Consider the following 20,894-nt stretch of genomic DNA (forward strand, 5'->3'; position numbering starts at 1 on the left):
AAAGCTTTAACCCTTTGTAGCCTGTGTGTGTGAAACCTTGGAATATATGAAAATATACGTTGTACAATATCTGTTAAAGCTGCCTATAGTCTAGTATTTTTAAACAATTTTCAGCATCTAAAGGTAGCGCAGCTAAATCAGAAACTGAGTCTGTGACTATTTTTAAAGCTCATAATGGCTTCTGTTGGCAATTTAAAAAAAATTCTGAGTGAAATAAAGAAGTTGGTGGCAACTCTCGAAGGCCACATTTTAAGGAGACTTGCTTACAAATATTTATTATTACTGCATCGGCTGCTTTTTAGCATATTATTTTGAAATATAGCTCTTTGATTACACCATAGTGCCCATAGCACAGGGGTCCCCAAACAGGGGTCCCCAAAATTCCCAAACTGTGGGCACATTTGGGAATTTCAGACACTGCTGCGGGCACTACCACAATATGCCTAATCAGTGGATTGCTGCTTTGGCATCTACCTGTTGGATCTCTGGATCTTAGGTTGCATACTATTCAGCAAAAACTTTTGTTTCATGTCTATTGGACACTGCAACATCTCTTTAATAAGGGATTGTCCAATTCAGCTAGTTGCTGGAAATGCAATACAGCTAATGTTGCTTTTAAACATATATTTTGGCAATATCCAGTAGTTGCTTCTTTTTGTGGGGAGATTATTACACAGATAAATTTTGTACTGGAAGTCTTTAATATTTACTGATGTAGATGCTCTTTTAAATTACCTGCTTCATGGAAATTAACAAATAATCAGCATCAATTGATTCTTTTGACATCTAAAAGACTGTTATTACAACATTGGAAGGACACTCACCTCCTGTAATGCAATGGATTGAGGATGCTTTCAATATTTGAACGTGTGGCATATAGATGCCACCTTCAAATGGATACGTGGTCCACTTTTGCTGAAGCCTATGTAAAATTGCTAGCAAGTTGTATGCATTTCAAACAAATCCATGTTCAAACATTGAAAAAACGGCGGGAAAAAATTCAGGTCCCTCTGGGCTCCATGTTGGGGACATCTTCGCAGGCACCATTGGAGGGGCCTGCAGGTACTGCCACATTGGGGACCCCTGCCATAGTGAGTATACAGACATGCTATGAGGCACTGTGATTTTGTCTCTTGGGAATTTATCTCTGGAAGGAGGCTGTGTTTGGTGCTATTACCAACAAAGGGGAATTAGAATTAGTAGGGGAAAACCTGCATATTGGCCTTTTGATTTTTATTTATTGCTTTTTTAATTTTAGGATTTGGTTTGTTCAGTTTTACTCAGATGCTTGTTCAGGGTTCTAGTTTTAATTTGCCTTTCCACTGGTTACTTTAACCCCAAATCAAAGTAAGGTTTTATTTCTGGATCACAGAACCAATAGTACTTAGCACCTTGCATTTTCAATACAGAACATATCATATATGTTCATATACATTTTATTGATCTTTGAATGTTTGAGACCTTATATATTTTGTATTTGGACAGAGCTAAGACCTGATGTGCTTATGTTCATTGATGTAACTCACCATCATCAGCATGCCAGGCCTCAGCCGAGGGGTCACAACCACCAGTACTCCCAATCTTCCCCCTTTTTGGTGGCGCTGCAAGTAGTGGCTAACAGCCTGGTGTTCACTAGGCCTAGTAAGCCATCATGGGTCAACAGCATAATCAAGCCATGCTGGGCTCCAGCAGGCCCCACCTGGTCCTTGTGAAGCCTGGGTAGAAGAGGGAACTGACCAAGTCTGACATGATCACAGTGGGAAGGGGCTTAATTGCTGGAACTACAGAAAACTCCAGTAAGCCTATAGCAGACATTGGGGAAGGGTTGCAAGGACAGAACATAGAATTTACCATTAGATTACACATCTTTTTAGAATGCAGAAGCATCCCTAGTTACAAAGAACAAGGAGCAGTATCCTACTGTGCAATTGAAAGCGCTAGCATTAAGTGACTTCTATCAAGTTAATTGCGTAAGCTGGTGTGATGGGTTGCTGGGTTTGTAAAAACATTTGTAATGAAAGGATAAAAAAGACCAGGACAGGCAGGACTATATTAAATCTTGTGCATGCATTCACACAGTATTTTGTACTTTTGTGGAAGCTTTTCCACTGAAGCTGCTGATCTTCCCATTAAAGGAAAATCATTCTCAGTCTCTCATCTCATTAAGACTCTGGACCAGTTTGCACAGTCAAAACAAGCCACAATTGGTGCCTTTTTGTGAGCTGAAGCACATGCCACAATTTGCATAATCACCACCTGGCTATGGCTATTGTGTCATCTGAACCAAGGGGGCATGGCTTGTTGGATCGTTAAACAAGCCATCACACCTGGGATGCACTGGGCTGACAACAAGCCACAACAATGGCTTGTTTTGATTATGCGAATGGGCCAATTACCTTTCCATCAATAGATCTGAAGTGTAAGAATGCACTCCTCCAATACTAGTCTTGGCCATTGTCATTTATTACCTGTTTGCCATTTTTGCCTAAAATAGGCAATTGCAATGTACAGGGAATGTCATTGACAATTATGCTGGAAGCCCCCCCCCCCCATCTTTATCTATATCCATTAAATATCTGCAACAATCTGAAATTTTCAGCCTGACAAGTATTCATTTTTTCAAATATACTGATTGTCCTCACATGGAGGACCAAATGGTCCTTTGTAGTATTTCAACAAGAACTAGTCCCTTTATATTAGTTGTTTTTTTTTTCCTTCTGGAGACTAAACCAGGCAAAACGAGAAATGAAAAATACTTCAAATAATGTATTTTGCTTTCTTTCAAACTATTTCTAGTAGTACTAGTGGAGTTTTGTATTATCAGAAGATTAAACCAGAGATATCTACATGTAGGTCCACCTGACACATGGTTACCTTCCCACATACATAATCACTGAGATCATCTAAAGTGTGAAGTTACTAATCCATGAGTGCACTGCACAAAGCATGGGAAAAAACAATCTGAGAAGCAGTACACCGTGTATCATGTTGCTACTACGCGTCTCTTTGAGGCTGAATGTGGGATTCTGTACCTTCATCTTGTTACAGGCATTTAAAAGTGCACAACTAGGTTCACAAAATGACCAGTGCAACTTCAGAAGTGCCATTTGCCTTACTTCTTAAGGAGCACTAGAGCATTACAACAGCATACTGCATATCACTACAATAGCATACTGCATATCACTAACACATTGCATATAAGGCAACAGGATATAGGACTATTGTAGCAACATCTCCAATTGCTACAATAGATTGCAAATTGCAGGTAACTGACTAACCCACCTAATGCAAGGATTATCCTAACCCTTGCTAAGTCTGCTTGAGCTTCTTCAAATGTAACTAACATATCAAAAATCTTCCGCCAGAGAAGAGTAAAACAAAGAAAAGTAGCACCATATGGGCCCACCAATGTGTTTTAAGCTCCTTGGGGAAGCATGAAACAACAAGACAGTTGCTCTATTAATTCTTAACCCTTGACTATTCAAGTGTCAACAAGTGCAGTCTCCTATGTTGCAATAATTAAAGGGGTAGGACTGGGTAAGGACTCTGTATTGCTGGGTGAGGTTGCTCACATTTTGAGAATCCAAAATTAAGAGCAAAACCCTCTGGACATTGGCATTACACCAATGCAATCCATTGGACGGATGGCAGTAAACAGTGTGCATTAATCTTTAGCTGTCAGCCGTGTGTTCCAAGGAGTCCAAGACGAACCATACTTGCCTTTGTTACATTTTACAAATATAATGAATAGCACAAATGATCCTCCAGAATGTCAGTGTCAATACAGATGAACAGATCAACTATGTTTCTATGTGATGTAGAGGACACATGGCTGTAAAACAGGGATGGAGAATGTGTGGCCCTCCAGATGTTATTGGACTAGAACTCCCATCATTCATCACATTGGCTATGCTGGCTAGGGCTAATGGGAATTGCAGCCCAACAACATCTTGGGGGCCACACATTCCCACCCGTTGTAAAAGGCAGGTAAACGGGTAGATTATGTTCTCACCATGGATGGTCTTCAGATGGATGATTGATGTCAACCACCTTGAAGTAAATATGTTAATTCAGCATCAGCACTATTTTTCTCATAGCGTATAGCCTTGAAAATATTTGAGAGTCATTGCCATATTAACCCATGGGCTTCCATAACCATTGTTGCTGTGTACATCTCCGCCATGTTTCCCTAGTCAGAAAACACACACAATTCACTGACATTTAAATTTTCTATATGGTACCAGTGGATTTCTCAGTGCCCTCTGGGATATCATCCAATATATGGTTGGAAATGTAATTTAGTAAAAAGACATAGTAGTAGTACTTTAGTAGATGTTCACTGTAACTGCATTCCACCCTGAAAATGAGTATTTGCAGTGTGACGCTATAGTTTCCCACATCTATCATGCCTGACAGCAACCTAAGATCAGAGGTTTTTGAAGCACTTTTTTATGTATTAGTAGCTTTGCATGTTATTCACATACCTACTTGTACATTCATCCAAGAATTTTATCAATCATATTGCATTTGATGTGCATTGTGCAACAGACGTGGTTGCATTTATTTCCTCCTGCAGTGATAGTTCTCTCTCTCAAGCCCACTCTCTCTCCAATTAACTTTTTAAAACTGCAGCTAAGGAGTATAACATAACGAGACAGAAATGCAACTTCATAGGCATAAAGTTCTTCTGCATAATAGACTTTGTTTTCCCACAGTGCCTCTCTGCAACTGCTGCGCTACCGGTAATAGTGCTGTACAAGCGAAATCATGAGAAGCCATGAGCAACCCATTGTGAAGAACCAGAATTCTTCAGTCCACATCGTCTTGGAAGTATGTTTCAGGAAAAAATGTAGAGCAACAACTAAGAGTTCCACAATGATAGCAGTTAGCATCCAGGTGTGCTTTCTCATCTAATGAATATGCACAGCCCAAAGCAGCATACAGAATTCTTTCAGAGAGACAATGAACATGGCTTTTACTAAGCTCTGGTTCAAGCAAAGCCATGTCAGTAAAGCTCCTGAGAAGCATGTTGCTGACAAGCTAGGATCAGAGCTAGGATACACAGATTTAGTACTATGGTTCAAATATAACTGGGATACGAGAATGCCTCTGGAGAGGGTTTGAAATGCCTCCAGTGAGGTTAAACCATGCCAGTGAGGTTAAACAATGCCAGTGGTGGGGAACCTCTTCCAACCTGATGGCCAAATTCAGTTTTGGATAGGTTCGCTGATGGCCGCATTCCAGTGGTGGGCAGGATCAAAGGGAAAGGGGGGAGGCGATCAAAAATACCAGCATATTATAGCTTAACGTTCTTACTGCTAGTAACTAAGCCTTAGAAGAGGCATTTCAATCTTCAAGAGTGGGGCGAGAGGGGGGACAGGACACCACACAAGCTAGGAAACCACTAAACATTTGGTGGCTAGGGGAAATGGGTGGGCCAGGGGAAGAAGGCTTGGCTATCTAGGGAACCCAAGTGGGCTAGTTTTGACCCCCGGATCTGAGGTTCTCCCACTCCTGTACTATGCAAACGAATTCTAAAAGTCACGGGGAAAACCTATTTAAATTGATTCAGCATATTAACCTATGATCCTAAACATACACACTTAAAAATGAGTTCAATTTAAATCAACAAGTGTAAGATTAGGGTCCAAGTGATACAAAATGTATACTTCAATGAATTGCTTTTAATATTTGATTAACCTTCAAGAGACAACATAGTATCAGAGTTGTTAGTACATTGCTACTTATAAAAACGTGACGTGGTTTACAAATTCTATTTTCTAAAATATTTGACACGAACAAATAATAAAATTACCACCTTCACAAGTGTCTTATCAGTGCATTGCGTGGCATCAGAGGTGAAATGCATGGTTTGATGGTTTGCTCCAGGAGGCTGTTGGTCCCAGACAAATACCAAGAGAGGACTGGGCAATATCACAAGAGCCTTAATAGTTCATGCCTTCAGTTATTACCAGTTTAATGATTTTCAGTAAGCTAGAGTACTTTAGCAAAAAAATAGTAAGTAGTCAACAGTTCTTTGCATACAGTAAAAAGTAATGATCACTATGTAAGCTACGTTTTGAAAGAAGCAGCCTAAGTGGCAATAAGGATTACAAATAAATTGGCAACTGAAAAATGAATAGCTGGAGTTTTATGGGTTTGTATTTTGTAAGTAAGCAATCTAAATGTATTCCAAATGCTCACCCTTCGCTAGCATGAAGAATTTTTACATTTCATATTTATTAAACAAAAATTAAAGTTTGTATTGTAAATTTTCACTAATTAAATCATAACCAGATGAAATAAAAATGTGACTTGTAAGAAAGCAGGGAAATTTTGAGTTTCATCACACTAATCAATAAAAGTTGTCTTCCAAAAGGTATCTAAATGTTCATTTACTGTCTCATGGGGCAGAACAGACTATGTGCCCATTTGCACATAATGGCAGCAAATTGTGGGTTAATTAATTAACCCACAATTTGCCAGATCATATGCCACTTTCCATAATGAACCTCCGATTGACCCAATCAGAGGTTGTTTTGACACTATGGGTTATTCAGGAATTAAACAACCTACAGTTAATGTATGAGTAGACCCACAATTTGTCATCCCTACATGCAAACCAGGTCATTGTAAGGAAGTATGTCTATCATTTGTGTGCGTGCAGAAATAAAATAAATGCCTAAAAATGTAGCATACGTTTATTGCTGATTAAAACATCACCTGCATCCACATTTTGTTCCTCTATTAGTGTTGTTGTGAAAAGGAGATAACATACAAGAGGGAACATTGCCTCCTTTGAATTATTTTATTAAGATCCATGTATTATATAAAATAGAACAAGAAAACCAAACAAATCTATAAAATCAAGTGAGCAGTCCAGATGAGAAACCACTACAAGCGCTGCTTTTGTGGTTCAGTTTGATGTCACTAGAATGCTGAGACGTTCAAACTGTATAGTCGCTGGGTGTAAATAGCTACACAGAAACCAGATATGTCTCATAAGTACGCCAAAGTAATCTGATAAGAAAGATGGCTTTCTCAAGCCATGATTGCCCTTGACAAAGGTTACAATGATGCTGAACAGAAAAGATTACATCAAGCACCGCTGAACCATTAGGAAGAGTTTCACATTGAGCATTTTGAAAGAAGGTTCAGCAAATAATGCACCGTACCTGTGATACTGCCACTATCCTCTGTACCAGAGAAGGGCTTTGTTTTCAAATTAACCATTTCACCAAACCCAAGTGTGGGATGCAGATAAAGGTAAGGGAATATTACCCTCAACATTAATGGGTTAAGCCTTTCATTGGAAAGTTTGTGCAAAAACAACACAACCTATGGCTCTTTCCTTGTTTGCTCTGTATCATCCAAACTACACTGCCAGATTCTAGTGTCCTGAAATAACAGTGGCTCACATGCTCGTAGGAGCTAAATTATAACACTAGAACTATTTTACATCTTTTCACAAAATGATCTAACTGTGCTTAAGGACGCACTATTTCCTATTGAAAATCTGAGCAGAAGAGAGTCCTATCCTCTTATTAAAGTGAGCAATACCACTGGAAAATATACCCACCGGTTAAAGGAATACTGCTTAGTTGAGATGAAAAGGGTCAAAACAGCACTCAGCACTTTGAAGAGGGATCTAACTGAAAGACAGCTAATTGTACCAAGCAGAAACCACAAAATATTAGATTTAGCACTGTGTAGTTTAGCCTCCAATCTTTATCGCAGTCATAAATATTGTGATCTTTTCCCAGCAACCCTGAACAAGCATATCATCTGGCTTCTTGCAGCGGTTAACATGCATAGATGCAGGGATGGCACTTGCTCAGCCCAAACAGGCAGTACTTCACAGGATAGTGGTTTTATCCAAGACAAAATAGATTATCCCATAACATGTGAATGCAACCTAAGTTTAGTATTAAGGTGAATGATATAAGAGCTTTAAAGAGAAAAAAACAAGCTCTTAAGTATGTTTTTTAAAAGTTGCAATAAACATGCATGTTAATATCCTGTCTTTGGTACAATTTAAAATCAAAAAGAGGCCAATGGGAAACAACAGATATACACTGTCAATATGAAAGAGAAGTACATTTGCAAATACAATTGTTAACACAGAAAATTAAACCCAAACTTTAATTAATAAGCAATATCTGGAGTTCATGAAATGTGGACAAGTTCACTATTTTATGAGAACTGTTTGGTTGCAATAAGAAAGGTTACTTTAACCAAGTTAAAGACTTGTTTTATTTCTACTTTAGAGGGAGAAGGGAAAGTCGAACAGATCTGTTCTCCAATTTCCTCTCAACTGTACGTAAAAGCCACATACATACATCCACACACATGCACACACCCCTTAATCTGAACTGAAAATGTATTATTTATTTTTTTCTTTTTAACTGAAACAATAGATCCTGGGCGTAAGTGCAAAATGCAAAAATCAACTGACAGGAAATGCTGAACAGGCAGCATAATTAAAATACAAAATATTTTATATTATTGAACTATTAAACGGGTAATGTTCACTGTTTCTGTAAAACTTTGGAACCACACAGCTGATTTCTTAAATCTAGTCCATGTCAATTTCCAGAACTATTAATGAATTAATTAGCTTCATTTTTTGATGCTTCATCGAAGTTTTCTACAAGATCTGAAAAAGATGGAAATATATAATACTGGAATGTTAAACAGCAGAGTCAAAGAGAAACAATTAAAATATATTTTTTACCTAGAAGACTATAGTATAAAGAATATAATTCCTAGACAGTATAATGTATATAAGGTTATATCCAACGTTACGCTAGCAGAAATCTACTAGCACAACAGGACTCTTCTCTCCTTCTTCCCACATCACTCTGTGCTACCCAAAACTCTGCTCCGGAGGATTTCTCAGCCCTCTGAAGCAGATTTTGAAGGCACGCAGAGGACTTCCAGGGGAAAGGGACAACGACACACAACTGGATTCAACCAATTATTCATACAGGTTTTACCTCAACATTTTAATCAATTACAAAAAAAATCTTTTTTTGTCTCTCAGTGGCTAGCATTTTTACTGTATGTCACTTGACTTACAATTGCACCAGGTCAGCACTGGAACAATCACTTTGTGAATGCCATCTTTATCCCTGCCATCAGACAATATAGCAGCTCCTAGACTCAAGTCTGTCGTAGGACCAGCCTATGAATAGCCATTCTACAAAACAGATCTGCAGTGCAATCCTGTGCTTGTTTACTTGGAAATATGTTCCACTGTATTCAGTGGGATTTACTCCAATGTAAGAGGGTACAGGACTGAAGCCCTAATCACATCAGTGTGACTACAACTATGGCTTCCACAAAGAGATCTCTACACAGCAGCCAGCAAGCGCAACCAATATTTTGTCAATATCTCTCAAGTGTTTACCAACGATGGCCTCCATACATAAAATATTTGGACCTTAACTGCAAAATAATTTAGCTGCAGCTGTATGCGTGACTTTAAAAAAAAGAGGCTAAATGGCTCAAGCTTGATCACCAATTAATATATGTATCTAGCAAGATTAAAAGTTTTTGAAAGACAAAAGATTCAATAATAAGTAGCCCCCCAGCTACTGTTTACTTTACTTAACAGCAGCTACTTGGCCCTGCTTGTTCTTAAAATATTATTCTAACACAGAATCTTACCATTTAAGTTATAAACATCAGTGCAATAGTTTAGAACTAAACTTACTGGCAGATAAATTCTGTGACTTACTCCCTGAAGACAGTTTTCTACACAATGCTGCAACAGGAATGTTTTTAGCAGACAACTGTGGAATGTAGCTGAACATGAGCAGTTCACTATACGGTGCAGTTTCCTTATGGATGTAGTGAACCTTAAGACAGGGAACAGAGTGAACAAAGGAGGTGCCCATGATCTCACCCCATGTGAGAGGTACTGCTGTCTTTAGTACAAAGTGTTCTTTGGAAGCACAGCAGGTATGCAGCCTTCTGCGCAAACTTCCCTAGATTGGGGACATTGACAGTTACATGCTCCATTATGGATGCACACTGTGTTATTCATATGATGCGTCTTTCTGGTAATGTGTATGCTCAATCCACTGAGTGGCCTCTCTAATTATAAAGTCAGCATCATCAATGCACCCTGTCAAGTAAACACCCACAAAAAAGTGGAATTATTTTAAAATTAAGACAAATAATCCTACCAGGAACGTCATCATCTTCTTCATCAATATCTTCTGATTTTGGTACTTTGCTATCCAACACTAGATAGAATATATATAACAATTGATATATGAAACAAACGGAATTCTCTTAATTCATGCCTAAGGAAAAGGACCTAGTTTACAATACAAAAAGTGCAACTTGTCAAATAAAATTGGATTGTTTTTAATGCAGACAGTGACAGTGAAAAATTAACTAATTATGGCCTAACCCTTGTGATATTTTTTTCCATTTTAATCAAATAGGAAGAATCTACTCAATTATGTATGACACCCTGGTCTTAACACATTTCCACATAAGAGTCTGCCCACAATGCTTTCACGATGTAACATTTTTATATGCATCCCATCCTGAACGAGAAGAGCATGTTCTGGGATTGGGCTTTGGGGCTACAATACAAAAAAACCCCTTATTTGGAGGGAAGTTTCCCTGATATAATTAAGTACCATTCAAATGAGTGTATTTAGGAAAATGCACGTTTGCTTTTAAGCAAAACTACTTTTCATTAGAAGAAAATGAATCACTAATATATAGTTAGTGAAAATTGCTCTTTTTTAATTCTTCTGTTAGGATAGTTTAAAAACAGTTTGATCATGGCTTCTGTTGTTGGCCATTGATCTGTACCAGTGTAAACGATAAATGAATTGCCTTCACAACTTTAAAAAGGCAGAGCCCTATTTAAATTTCAGTAAGTATGGCAGTGTGATTTACAGTGGATCCAGTGTTAGGTTCAAAGTCCCCTTGAAGATATGAAGCTCAATGAATTATCACTGCAGAGTTTCCAACTTTCATCCTAGCTTTCCTCATTGGGTTGTTGTAATGATAAAATGGGTTAACCATGTTCGCCCCCTGAGATCCTGGGAGGAAGTGTGAGATAAAACTGTGGTGCTTTCCAAGGATGAAATTTGATTCATACTTATCTAGGAATAAGTTCCATTGAGCTCAATGGGACTTACTTCTGAGTAGACATCTCTAGGACTTCACTCTAAGTCTCTAATCATGCTGACAATTATTATAAAATCCTTAATCAGATATTGTCTAAAACTCAAGCTCAGCCCTCCCCAACCTGGTGCCCCCCAGACATTTTGACTACAACTCCCAGCATTCCTGACCGTTATCCATGCTGGCTAGGACTTGTAGAATGTAAGTCCAAAACATCTGGAGGGCACCGGGTTGGGAAAGGCTACCCACAAAGATCATTTACTCCTTCCGTTACAACTTCTGTTCATGGCACTCCAAAATTTACTCATATAGCTACTTTATTAATTAGTGCTCACAAAGCTATTTTCAAAGCCCATTTTCCCCCTATGTATAAGCCTGCAGCTATGAATCTGGGGCGCAGCGAAGTCCACATGAATGATATAACAAATGAAAGCACAATGCAAGGTACCTATAGAGTTCATAAAACTAGGGGAGTAAGGGAGTAAGCAAGCAAACTATTAAAGGCTTGATTTTAATTAAATGCTCTAGTCTTGTGCATAATTAAGATAAGAACATAAGAAGAGCCATGCTGAATCAGACCAAAGGCCTATCTAGTCCAACATTCTATTCACATGCTGGCCAACCAGCTGCCTGTGGGAAGCACACTGGATTGCAGTAGCACCCTCCAACTCATGTTCCTTATGTAGGAAAGAAGGTCAATTAAACACAGTGGGACTTACTTCTGAGTAAATGTAATCATGCTACAGAAACGCTAGAGAAATTAGGGATGCAACAGGAAAAAATTACAAAGCAGATGGCTTAGGGCACAAGAACAGCTATCTCAATTAAGCAAAATTTATCTTTATAACTTATCAGGATATTTGTGTTAATTAAAAAAGCATGGAAATTAAAATCATACATTTCAAAAACTTCAGGGAGATGTCTCAGACAGGGATACCTACCTTGCCTTGGGAACTGTTCAGCTAACTTTCTGAGACTTGTTAAGCTGTCAGCACCCAGCTGGCTTAAGATGCCAGGTAGCATTTCCGTGATTGGTTTGGCTTCAGCATGACCAGTAATAGCAAATGTGTTTGCAGAGAGTGAAGCCTGGACCTTGGGATTGTTGAAATGAATAACTGTTCCATCATCTTTTATCATATTCACCTGTTTTAAACATAGATCTATTAAAAGGCATGCATCTTAATTAGTACATGAGACAGCATTATCAAGTAAAAAGACATCCATAACAAAAATACTTGCATACACAATTCACTTGGCTTGAAAATGAGAGTTTTATATACTGTGTGCACTTTTATTTTATGTACATTAGCATCAGCTGAGAGCACAAGATTTTTAAAGCAATCTGAATTCAGATGAACATATAACTAAAGCATCAGCCTCAGATAAAAGGAATCTTTATACCTTAATATTTTGATCTACATACGACACATTTTGATCAACATCAACAAGGAATGATCAGATTTCAAAGCAAAGGCTTACAAATATAAAAGGCACATCAACAATACAATCATAAACTTCTTATAAACCTGTCATTGTTCTTTATCTCCATAAAACTATCTGGAAACTGATAGATCTCTTTCATAAATCTAACGAAGAACTCTCAGGATTTGCAGACCCATGATCCATTCTCAACCTTTTTTGAAGAAAGCATGCCTTTTAAATTGGTTTCAAATTGGTTTAATTGCTGCAGTTTGTACATTCCCCTAGGCAGCAATCCAGGCTGTCCTTTGTTTAATGCCCCTTTATTGCCTTATCCAAACACAGAACACCACACTGTCAAAGGACATCAGCACATTTTGAGGAACAACATGACCTCTACAGAGCACATTAGTGTCACAGTCCTCCTCTGGAAGTGGCCTAAACCACCCAACCAAGTGCCAAACATGATTCAGCAGGGTTGCAGCAGCTTTTCTACTTTCCCACATATCTGTTATAACCAACTGCTTAACCTGCCTAATTGAAGGGATGGATCCCTATAATGGCTGAACCTAAGCAAGCCTGGATTTGGCCAGTGCCTGAGTGGAAGACTGCCTAGGAACTTTATGTATGCATTTCCACATGCAACGTTTTGAGCAAAAATGGTCTGATTATTCTCCACAAATACTCCAGATGCTTCCAGGAAGCCCATAACAGAGAATCTTCTATACAGCATTCATAAACCTAAGCATTCCCAGAAGTTCCTCTATTTCTCCATGACTTGTGAAACTGTCAAACACTGAACCATATGACATTTAAAATTTAGTAAGGATGCAAGGGGCCAGAAAAAATTGTTTAGGGGGTCTGATCTAGCCCACAGGTCACCTTTCGGTAAACCAAAATGAAAGATTTCACATGATTTCTGTGATTAGACAAAGAATAGAGTATTCAGATATGACAGAAAATATTTATATAAATGTACCTCTTCAATGCCAGCAATATTGTTTACTGCCAATTTTTTTAGCGAACTCTGAAGTTTTTTATCATCAGCTGTTGCTGTTCTGTGGACTACCTTCTTCTTTCTACGAGCTGTACCCTGTACAATAAGGAAAACACACATTGCTCCCAGATGAAGAAAAATGTATCTATCACATCAACTTATCAGAAACAAAAACAATCCTGAGGCACTAACAAATGTATACCAACACGAGGGTGTTTTTTTTAGGCAAGAGCTATTTCAACAGATGCTTGTCAATGTATCAAAGTCAGATGAAGAAAAGGCAAAGTAAGGCATTCCACATCATCCCAATTGTTGCTATCATGGTAGAAAGGGAAATTTCATTCTTTAACAAGGTTCCACTGGGGAGAAATGAGGCAAATTGAGAGTGCATGATCATATGCCAAAAGTAGTGGAATTGCTCAGACCCCTATGCACTACCAGTTGCAAAGGACAACTCTGTTTCTCCTGCCACTCCTTTAAGCTGGAGATAGGTAATCCCTTTTCTGCCTCATGTGCTCTACGCCTTTATGAAGTTGCTACTAACAGATGCCTAGGCACCACAAGACCTACTGATTTGGTAATTTTAATGTATTAAGTTATTTGAGTTATACCCCACCTTTCTACCAAAAAATGGCACTTAAAGAGGCTTACAGAAACAAACAGAATAAGGGTGCAATCCTGTTGACTGCACCCTCAATGAGGAGAAGCCCCTGAACAAGAGGCTTCCGATCATCCAATATACACCAGGAGGACTGGTGAAAACGATCTTCGCCTCCCCATCCTCCCGCCCTGCATTTTTTGCCTGTCTAGCGATGGAACTTCAGAAAGGGGAAGGAAGGAGGCTGGAAGAGGCTCAGGATAGCTCATATCCTGGCCTCTCTGCTCTCCTCCCCTCCCCCCAAAACATCCCCCTTTCCTCATCTCTGAGGTCAACTGTCTGACCTCAGAGGGCAGCTGTTGCGGTTCTTTCCGCACCAGCTGTGAGGGGGTTCGGGGGGGGGGTCATATTTCTGACTCTCCCTTCAAGGTCAGAATGCTGTCTCTGACCTTGGAGTGGGGAATCCCCAGAAATACCCCCTCAGTGTCTAGAGGCCATGGGACTGCTCCCTAAAACAACAAAACACATTAAAATACAATAAAAAAACATAACAATTACAGAATAAAAACAGCATCCAAACCAACAGACCCATTTACAGGCCAAAGGCCTTCTCAAATGAAGCGGTCTTTGCTTGCCATTGGAAGGATAGTATTGTACTGTGTCTTTTTGTGGAGAAATCTGCTTTGCTTTTAGTGAGTATGGTTTGCCATAAGATAGCTCAATAACAAGACTACCTGCACTTATTTCCTCCTAAAACAATGTAGCCACCGTTACTATAACTGCATGTGCAGATCAGGATGGACAGGAGAACACAAAGGCATGCACTCAGGGACACGGTGGGGGGGGGGGGGAACCGAAGTCCAACAAAACACTAAAGTTTGGGAAATATATATACACACACATTCTATATGTATATCTTTTGTCCTATTTACATGCATCCAATAATTATAAATGAAAAATATGATATTCCAGTATTCACTACTCATACCTTTCCACCTATTCGGACCTGAGCCTGAAGTTTAGCCAGCTTTTCTTGATTCATCTTGTTTTACCTAAAAGATAAATATAGTGGCTAGATTTACAACATATCAAAATTTCAGTATTTCACTGCCTTTCAAAACACCAAGTGTATGCATTTTAATACATGAAACACAGGCACCCTACTACAAATGCAACCCAAATGCTGGCAGGAGAGGGGGGGCTGTGGGAGGTAAAAGCATTGAAATTATATTGCCTTTTCCCACTCCCGAACCCTGGATTGTCTTCAAGCAGGGGAGGGGAGGCACTGTTCTACCCCCATCACCCACTCGCATCCCTGTTGCTGGTAACTGGTTTTGCATCCACAGCACCATCCTCAACTGCAGCACTTGCTTTGCCCTACATGGCCTAAGAAAATGAATGGCAGCCATGCACTCATACAAGAGAATGCAAAGGCATGCACTCAGGGACATGGGGGCAGTAGAGAAACCTGACCCAACTGGGCAATCCCAGTCTCTGGAGCAAAAAGTGTTTTGCCCCCTCTCAGCTGTGTCCCAAACGAAAGCCTGTTTACTTTGTCACATAGCAATGGAGCCTAGTAAGAATTAAGCCTGCCTCCATCTAGATATCCCCACATATTTATCAGCATAGCTTCACGTAGGTACCATTTCTCAGCCATTGTAGACTATGACAGAATGTTGGCAGTATACGAGACAAAGACAATTTGGGGAACTGGATATAAGTTAGTTACCTGTGCATCTTGCCCTTCCACTATGGAGCTTAGGCTGCATTTTACCCCTCACAACAGTCCTGTGATGTGAATCACACTGAGCTATGTAACTTACCCAAAGCTACTTGGTGAGTTTCAAAGTTGAGATCTGAACCTGGGATTCTCAATCCACCATAATAGATTCACTTTTACAGCAGAATTCTAAACATATTTACAATAGGTTCAAGTAAGCATGCATAGGATTGTAGCCCTAAAAAACACAGCAGCCCCAATCCTAAACATACTTACATGCAAGTAAAAGCTAATTAACACATTATGCTTTTGTACACAGAGGATCATGCTCCTATACAAAGATATATATGATGTATTATAGGAGTGTAATTGTGAACATGTATTTTTGTCCCCAAACACAAATAATTGAATAATGAAAATACATACTCATTCTGCCTGTCCTATGTACATATCATACATGAGTCTACCCTCTACAGACAAACACTTAATCAAACAAGGAAACCATCTCATCTACTTAAATGAGATGTATGAAAATGTTTGCGTAAAATTTTAGAGTTAGGTTCTTCTTACTTAAGAGTTAAATCCCACAGATTCATGTTTAGGAGCGGGGCAGAAAAATATTAATGATCAGTAGAGATGCATCAATCAAATAACTTTTCTGCACCTAGCACTATTTTGGATTTGCACTATTCTGCACCTAGCACTATTTTGGGTTTGTTTTCACACCGGGGTGAGAATTGCTTCCATTTAATTTTTTTAAATTCCATCCATATTAGAGTCTAAGACATGACATTAACCAGTCGTTAATGAAACTAGACAGAACTCCGAGTTATGGAACTAGACAGAACTCCGAGTTATGGAACTAGACAGAACTCTGAGTTAATAATTAGCTTAAATCTTTGCAGAATTGGAATCCTTGTAGGTTGAACATGACATCTAATTGTATACTCAGCAGGAACCACAAGCTTCCCTTTGATGAGTTGAAGGAGAAAGATGTTCTCAGTAACAAGAAACCACAAATCCTTTATCAATGACTTGATAGCGAGATTTCACCATATGATGTATGAGAGTACAAAAAAAGCTCCATTTACGAAGGTAAGACACAACGGAAATTGACTTTATTTCAACCTTGAATAATAGAACCCTTGGCACATCTACAAAAGGGGATGAAACAAGCCAGAAAAGTACTTCCTCGAAGAATAAAATTAATAGCCAGAACTGGGACACAGGGAAATCCAGTTCTACAGGAAGAAAACATTCAGATGAGATCCTTTCCATTCCAAACTATCAGAGAAGTCTAAATGCTGATTCAGAGGATGTTAATCAAGTAGTCATGGGAAAGGAGATTTACATTATTCAACCTCAAGACTAACAGGAACATTCCTTATTTTGGAATACTACAACTCCGCTGACCCTTATTTTATTACAGGTACGGTGGGTTACAACTCTTTAAAATGAGAGAGCCCACAAATAGTAGGTCTGCATAACATAGGATTCAATCTTACAACATACAAACTTTAATACAAAGGAACCCATGCACTGAGGAAAAGACAAAACCCATCTCCCCAAAATTAAAACATAGCAACCGAATGGAGAAATCTATACATGGGGAGTGGAGTCTATTTCCCAGTGGGTGGAAAGGCCCACATTACCAACTTCCAGAGGCAGGGATGGGAACATTTCCAGAGGGAATAAGGCCCTTAATTTCCCACTGAGACACCCTCTACCGCCGAGTAGGAAAGCTCCCTCAATATCCAACCCTGAAGGAAGGGAACCCCTCCGCAACATTATTCACCTCTAGAGAAGGAGAAGAATGAGGTGGGTCCCAGGAAAGCAAGGTCCTGAAGGAGTATTTGTCCTTACAGGCAGAAGCGTCCCCGCTGTGTGCTTTAGGAAAGAGGAGGAGCTTGCAGAAGAACCACAGCACTCCTCGCTAGCCTGGTTCCGCTGCGGAAAGGAGCCTGAATACAAGAAGGGCCCACGCGAGCCAACCCTGAGGAAGGGAATAAAGGGGGTGCTATGGCCAAGGGCCCCACAGCTTTTAAGTATACAAGCAACCCATAATAAGCATTCCCGTGGGCGACTAGTGGCCAGGCCCACTCTCCTCCTCCGCTGCCGCCCCCCCCCACTTGCTTCTCGGCCCAGCAGCAGCAGCCCCTCCCAGCGCCTATGGCGCTCCGCGCGCGCGCGAAGGGTAGGAACCGCAATTTCGATCTATGTGGGAGTCATGAGGGGCGCAAGGGTAACAGGGGGTCAACCAGGAAGTTTTCACCTCAGTCCGACGAACCTTCCGAAGGCAACACGCGGCAAGAACAAGATGGCGGCTCGGTGGGGGAAAGAGAGGGGCCAGAGAAAGGAGGCCTCGGACCACGGGATCGTTGCCCCGCCCCTCTCCTCCGATTGGAAGAAAAACGCGACTCGTCTGCATAATACGGGCGGGGGCCACCTTCATCCTCTCCGTTTTCCCTACCTAGACAATAAAACTAGAAGCCTCAGCCGATGCAGTGTAGTAGGATAGACGGGCGGAGAAAGGGAAGAGAGGATGTTTAAAGCAACGTATGCTGGGAGCTGTGGTCTTCCGGAGGAGCGGCGCGCAGCAATAGCTGTTTTATAGGACACGCGAGCTGTTCACCGATTTGGCGTGGGAAAAATATTTATCTGTCTGTGGCATGTTGTAGGAAAGGGCAGGTTTTCTGTGCGCTTTTGGATTTTTCCCAGGTTGTTTTGTACGCTATAAGGGTAGGAGGGAGAGGGGACAACCTGCTGTCCTCCAGATGTTTTGGTTTACGACTCCCATCAGCCCCGGCCAGCACGGGAAATCGTCAGAGATTATGGAAGGCGTAATAAAAAACTGCTGGAAAGCACCAGTTCGTCTAGCCTTGCGATAACCTATTTCGTTGATGAGAATGAGATTGAAGATTGACTTCTGAGGCTAGCCCTTCAAGAATTATTTTCTTACCTCTTCTTCCACCCTCCCCCTTCACTCTCTAAAACTGCAGTCCTATATCCAATTACCTGGGAGTAAGTCCCACTATTCTGGCATATAGAAGGGGAAGAAATGGAAGCAGTGACAGATTTTCTTTTCTTGGGCTCCAAGATCACCACAGATGGTGACTGTAGCCATGAAATTTAAAGACGCTTGCTCCTTGGGAGGAAAGCTATGGCAAACCTAGACAGCATAGTAAGAAGCAGAGGCATCACCTTGCCGACAACGGTCCGTATAATCAAAGCTATGGTTTTCCCATTAGCAATGTACGGCTGTGAGAGCTGGACTATAAGGAAGGCTGAGCGCCGAAGAATCGATGCTTTCGAACTGTGGTGCTGGAGAAGACTCTTACGAGTCCCCTGGACTGCAAGGAGGTCAAATCAGTCAATCCTAAAGGAAATCAACCCTGACTGCTCATTGGAAGGACAGATACTGAAGCTGAAGCTCAAATATTTTGGCCACATAATGCAGAGAGAAAACTCTCTGGAAAAAGACCCTGATGCTGGGAAAGACTGAAGGCAAAAGGAGAAGGGGACGGCAGAGGATGAGATGGCTAGGTAGCATCACGAATGCAATGAATATGGACTTGAGCACTCTCCGGGAGAGAGTGCAGGTGTGCTATGGTGCATGGGGTCACGAAGAGTCAGACACGACTTAATGACTGAACAACAATAACAATAAAGCCCCACTGAACTCAATAAAATTTCCTTCAGAGTAGAAATGTGAAAGCCTGGAAAAACCCAGAAAAAAGAGGAAAAAATTTTTTCCTCTTTTTTCTGGAGGACGGTTTTTGTTTTTTCTTTAAAACATTGGAAAAATTGAACAATATGGATCATAAAATATTTTCTTTCAGAATTTAAGACAAAGTATTTATATACTGTTACCCAGCTTTTAGTCCCTCCAAAATGATTTCTAAAAACTATGTAATAACACTTTTATAGAAATACTAGTGATGTAGAATGTCCAGAAATACTGAAGCCATGAGGAAAATGTTTTTTTAATCCTCTCTAAGATTTCCAGCATAGTTACTTCTTTCATTCCTTATTAAGATCAATCTAAAGTATATTTTACGGATAGACATTTATGCTGTTTCCCGACATGTGAGTGGTCACCACTGTGCATTCTTAATAAATGCATTCTTGACAGTTTGGGGTTTGATCTATAGAGTCCTGTATTTTTTATATTCTAGCAGTCATGTAATGTAGTTCTAATTTAGTCAGACAATAATTACAAATTTACTGAGTTTACTTTTAAAATTTTTAAAATATAATAATTTTATGAGCAAACTAAGTCATGCATAAAATAACTTTAGGAACAGAATAACTTTATGTTCTTAAAGCAGCCCTCCTCAACCTGGTGCCGGCGGGGTGTTTTGGACTACAGTGCCCAGCATTCCTGACCACTGGCTATGCTGCCTCAGGCTGATGGGAGCTGAAGACCAATTATCTGGAGGGCACCAAGTTGAGGAAGGCTGTCTTAAAGCAACAAAGTGACTTTAGATCTGTAAAGAGCGCTTACAAAAGAAGTATTGCTTATTTTTCCATTTTTTCCAAAATTTCAGTTTTTCCCCCTGGAAAAAAACGGTTTTTTCCATGGCCTCAAAATTTCCGGTAATTTTACATCTCTGCTTCTGAGTAGCCATGTATAGATTGTCAGTCCCACTACACGGAGGGAGAGTTCACAGCCGAGTAAACACGCATAAAATTGCATGTTTATACGTGTGTTTAATTACACTTTTCAACCATAGCAGCTTTACATAAGATCCTATTATTCGGGTGTTATTGTTGCCCTTCACGAGCCATCGGCGCAGAGTTTGCGCAAGTTTGCCTTTCAAAATGTACATGAAACGAACAGCTCAAATAATAATTTTACTCGGGCAACAAAAGTGGCTTTTTAGAAATACCTGTAGGTCAAGTTTCCAGTGGGGAAGGAAGACACTTGAAGCAATTTTTTTTCATCTAAGTAGCGTGAGGCAGGGTCTTTTTCTTTTTTTATAAGTTACCCCGGACCCAAATCCATGAAG

The 20,894-nt window shown here is 40.0% G+C and overlaps 1 protein-coding gene across 3 annotated transcripts; it reads right to left on the reverse strand.

The window, feature by feature from the left end:
- Positions 1–6,683: 6,683 nt before the first annotated feature.
- Positions 6,684–20,888, reverse strand: BTF3L4 (basic transcription factor 3 like 4). Of its 3 annotated transcripts, XM_084852504.1 has the most exons (7): positions 18,158–18,212; positions 17,681–17,878; positions 15,154–15,217; positions 13,550–13,663; positions 12,093–12,294; positions 10,191–10,250; positions 6,684–8,656 (listed from the first exon to the last, which is right to left on the reverse strand). In XM_084852504.1, exons 3-7 carry the CDS (start codon positions 15,205–15,207, stop codon positions 8,610–8,612), a joined length of 477 nt encoding a protein of 158 aa, XP_084708630.1. In that variant the 5' UTR covers positions 15,208–15,217; positions 17,681–17,878; positions 18,158–18,212; the 3' UTR covers positions 6,684–8,609. The 3 variants fall into 3 exon arrangements, with proteins under 3 accessions (XP_084708630.1, XP_084708629.1, XP_084708628.1); XM_084852503.1 differs by lacking the exons at positions 17,681–17,878; positions 18,158–18,212 and adding an exon at positions 20,775–20,888; XM_084852502.1 differs by lacking the exon at positions 17,681–17,878.
- Between the last annotated feature and the right edge of the window lie 6 nt (positions 20,889–20,894).

The sequence above is a fragment of the Heloderma suspectum genome, chromosome 4 (assembly GCF_057233095.1).
Source record: "Heloderma suspectum isolate Gila_16-S chromosome 4, 16-S_ref, whole genome shotgun sequence".
Lineage (NCBI taxonomy): Eukaryota > Metazoa > Chordata > Lepidosauria > Squamata > Helodermatidae > Heloderma > Heloderma suspectum.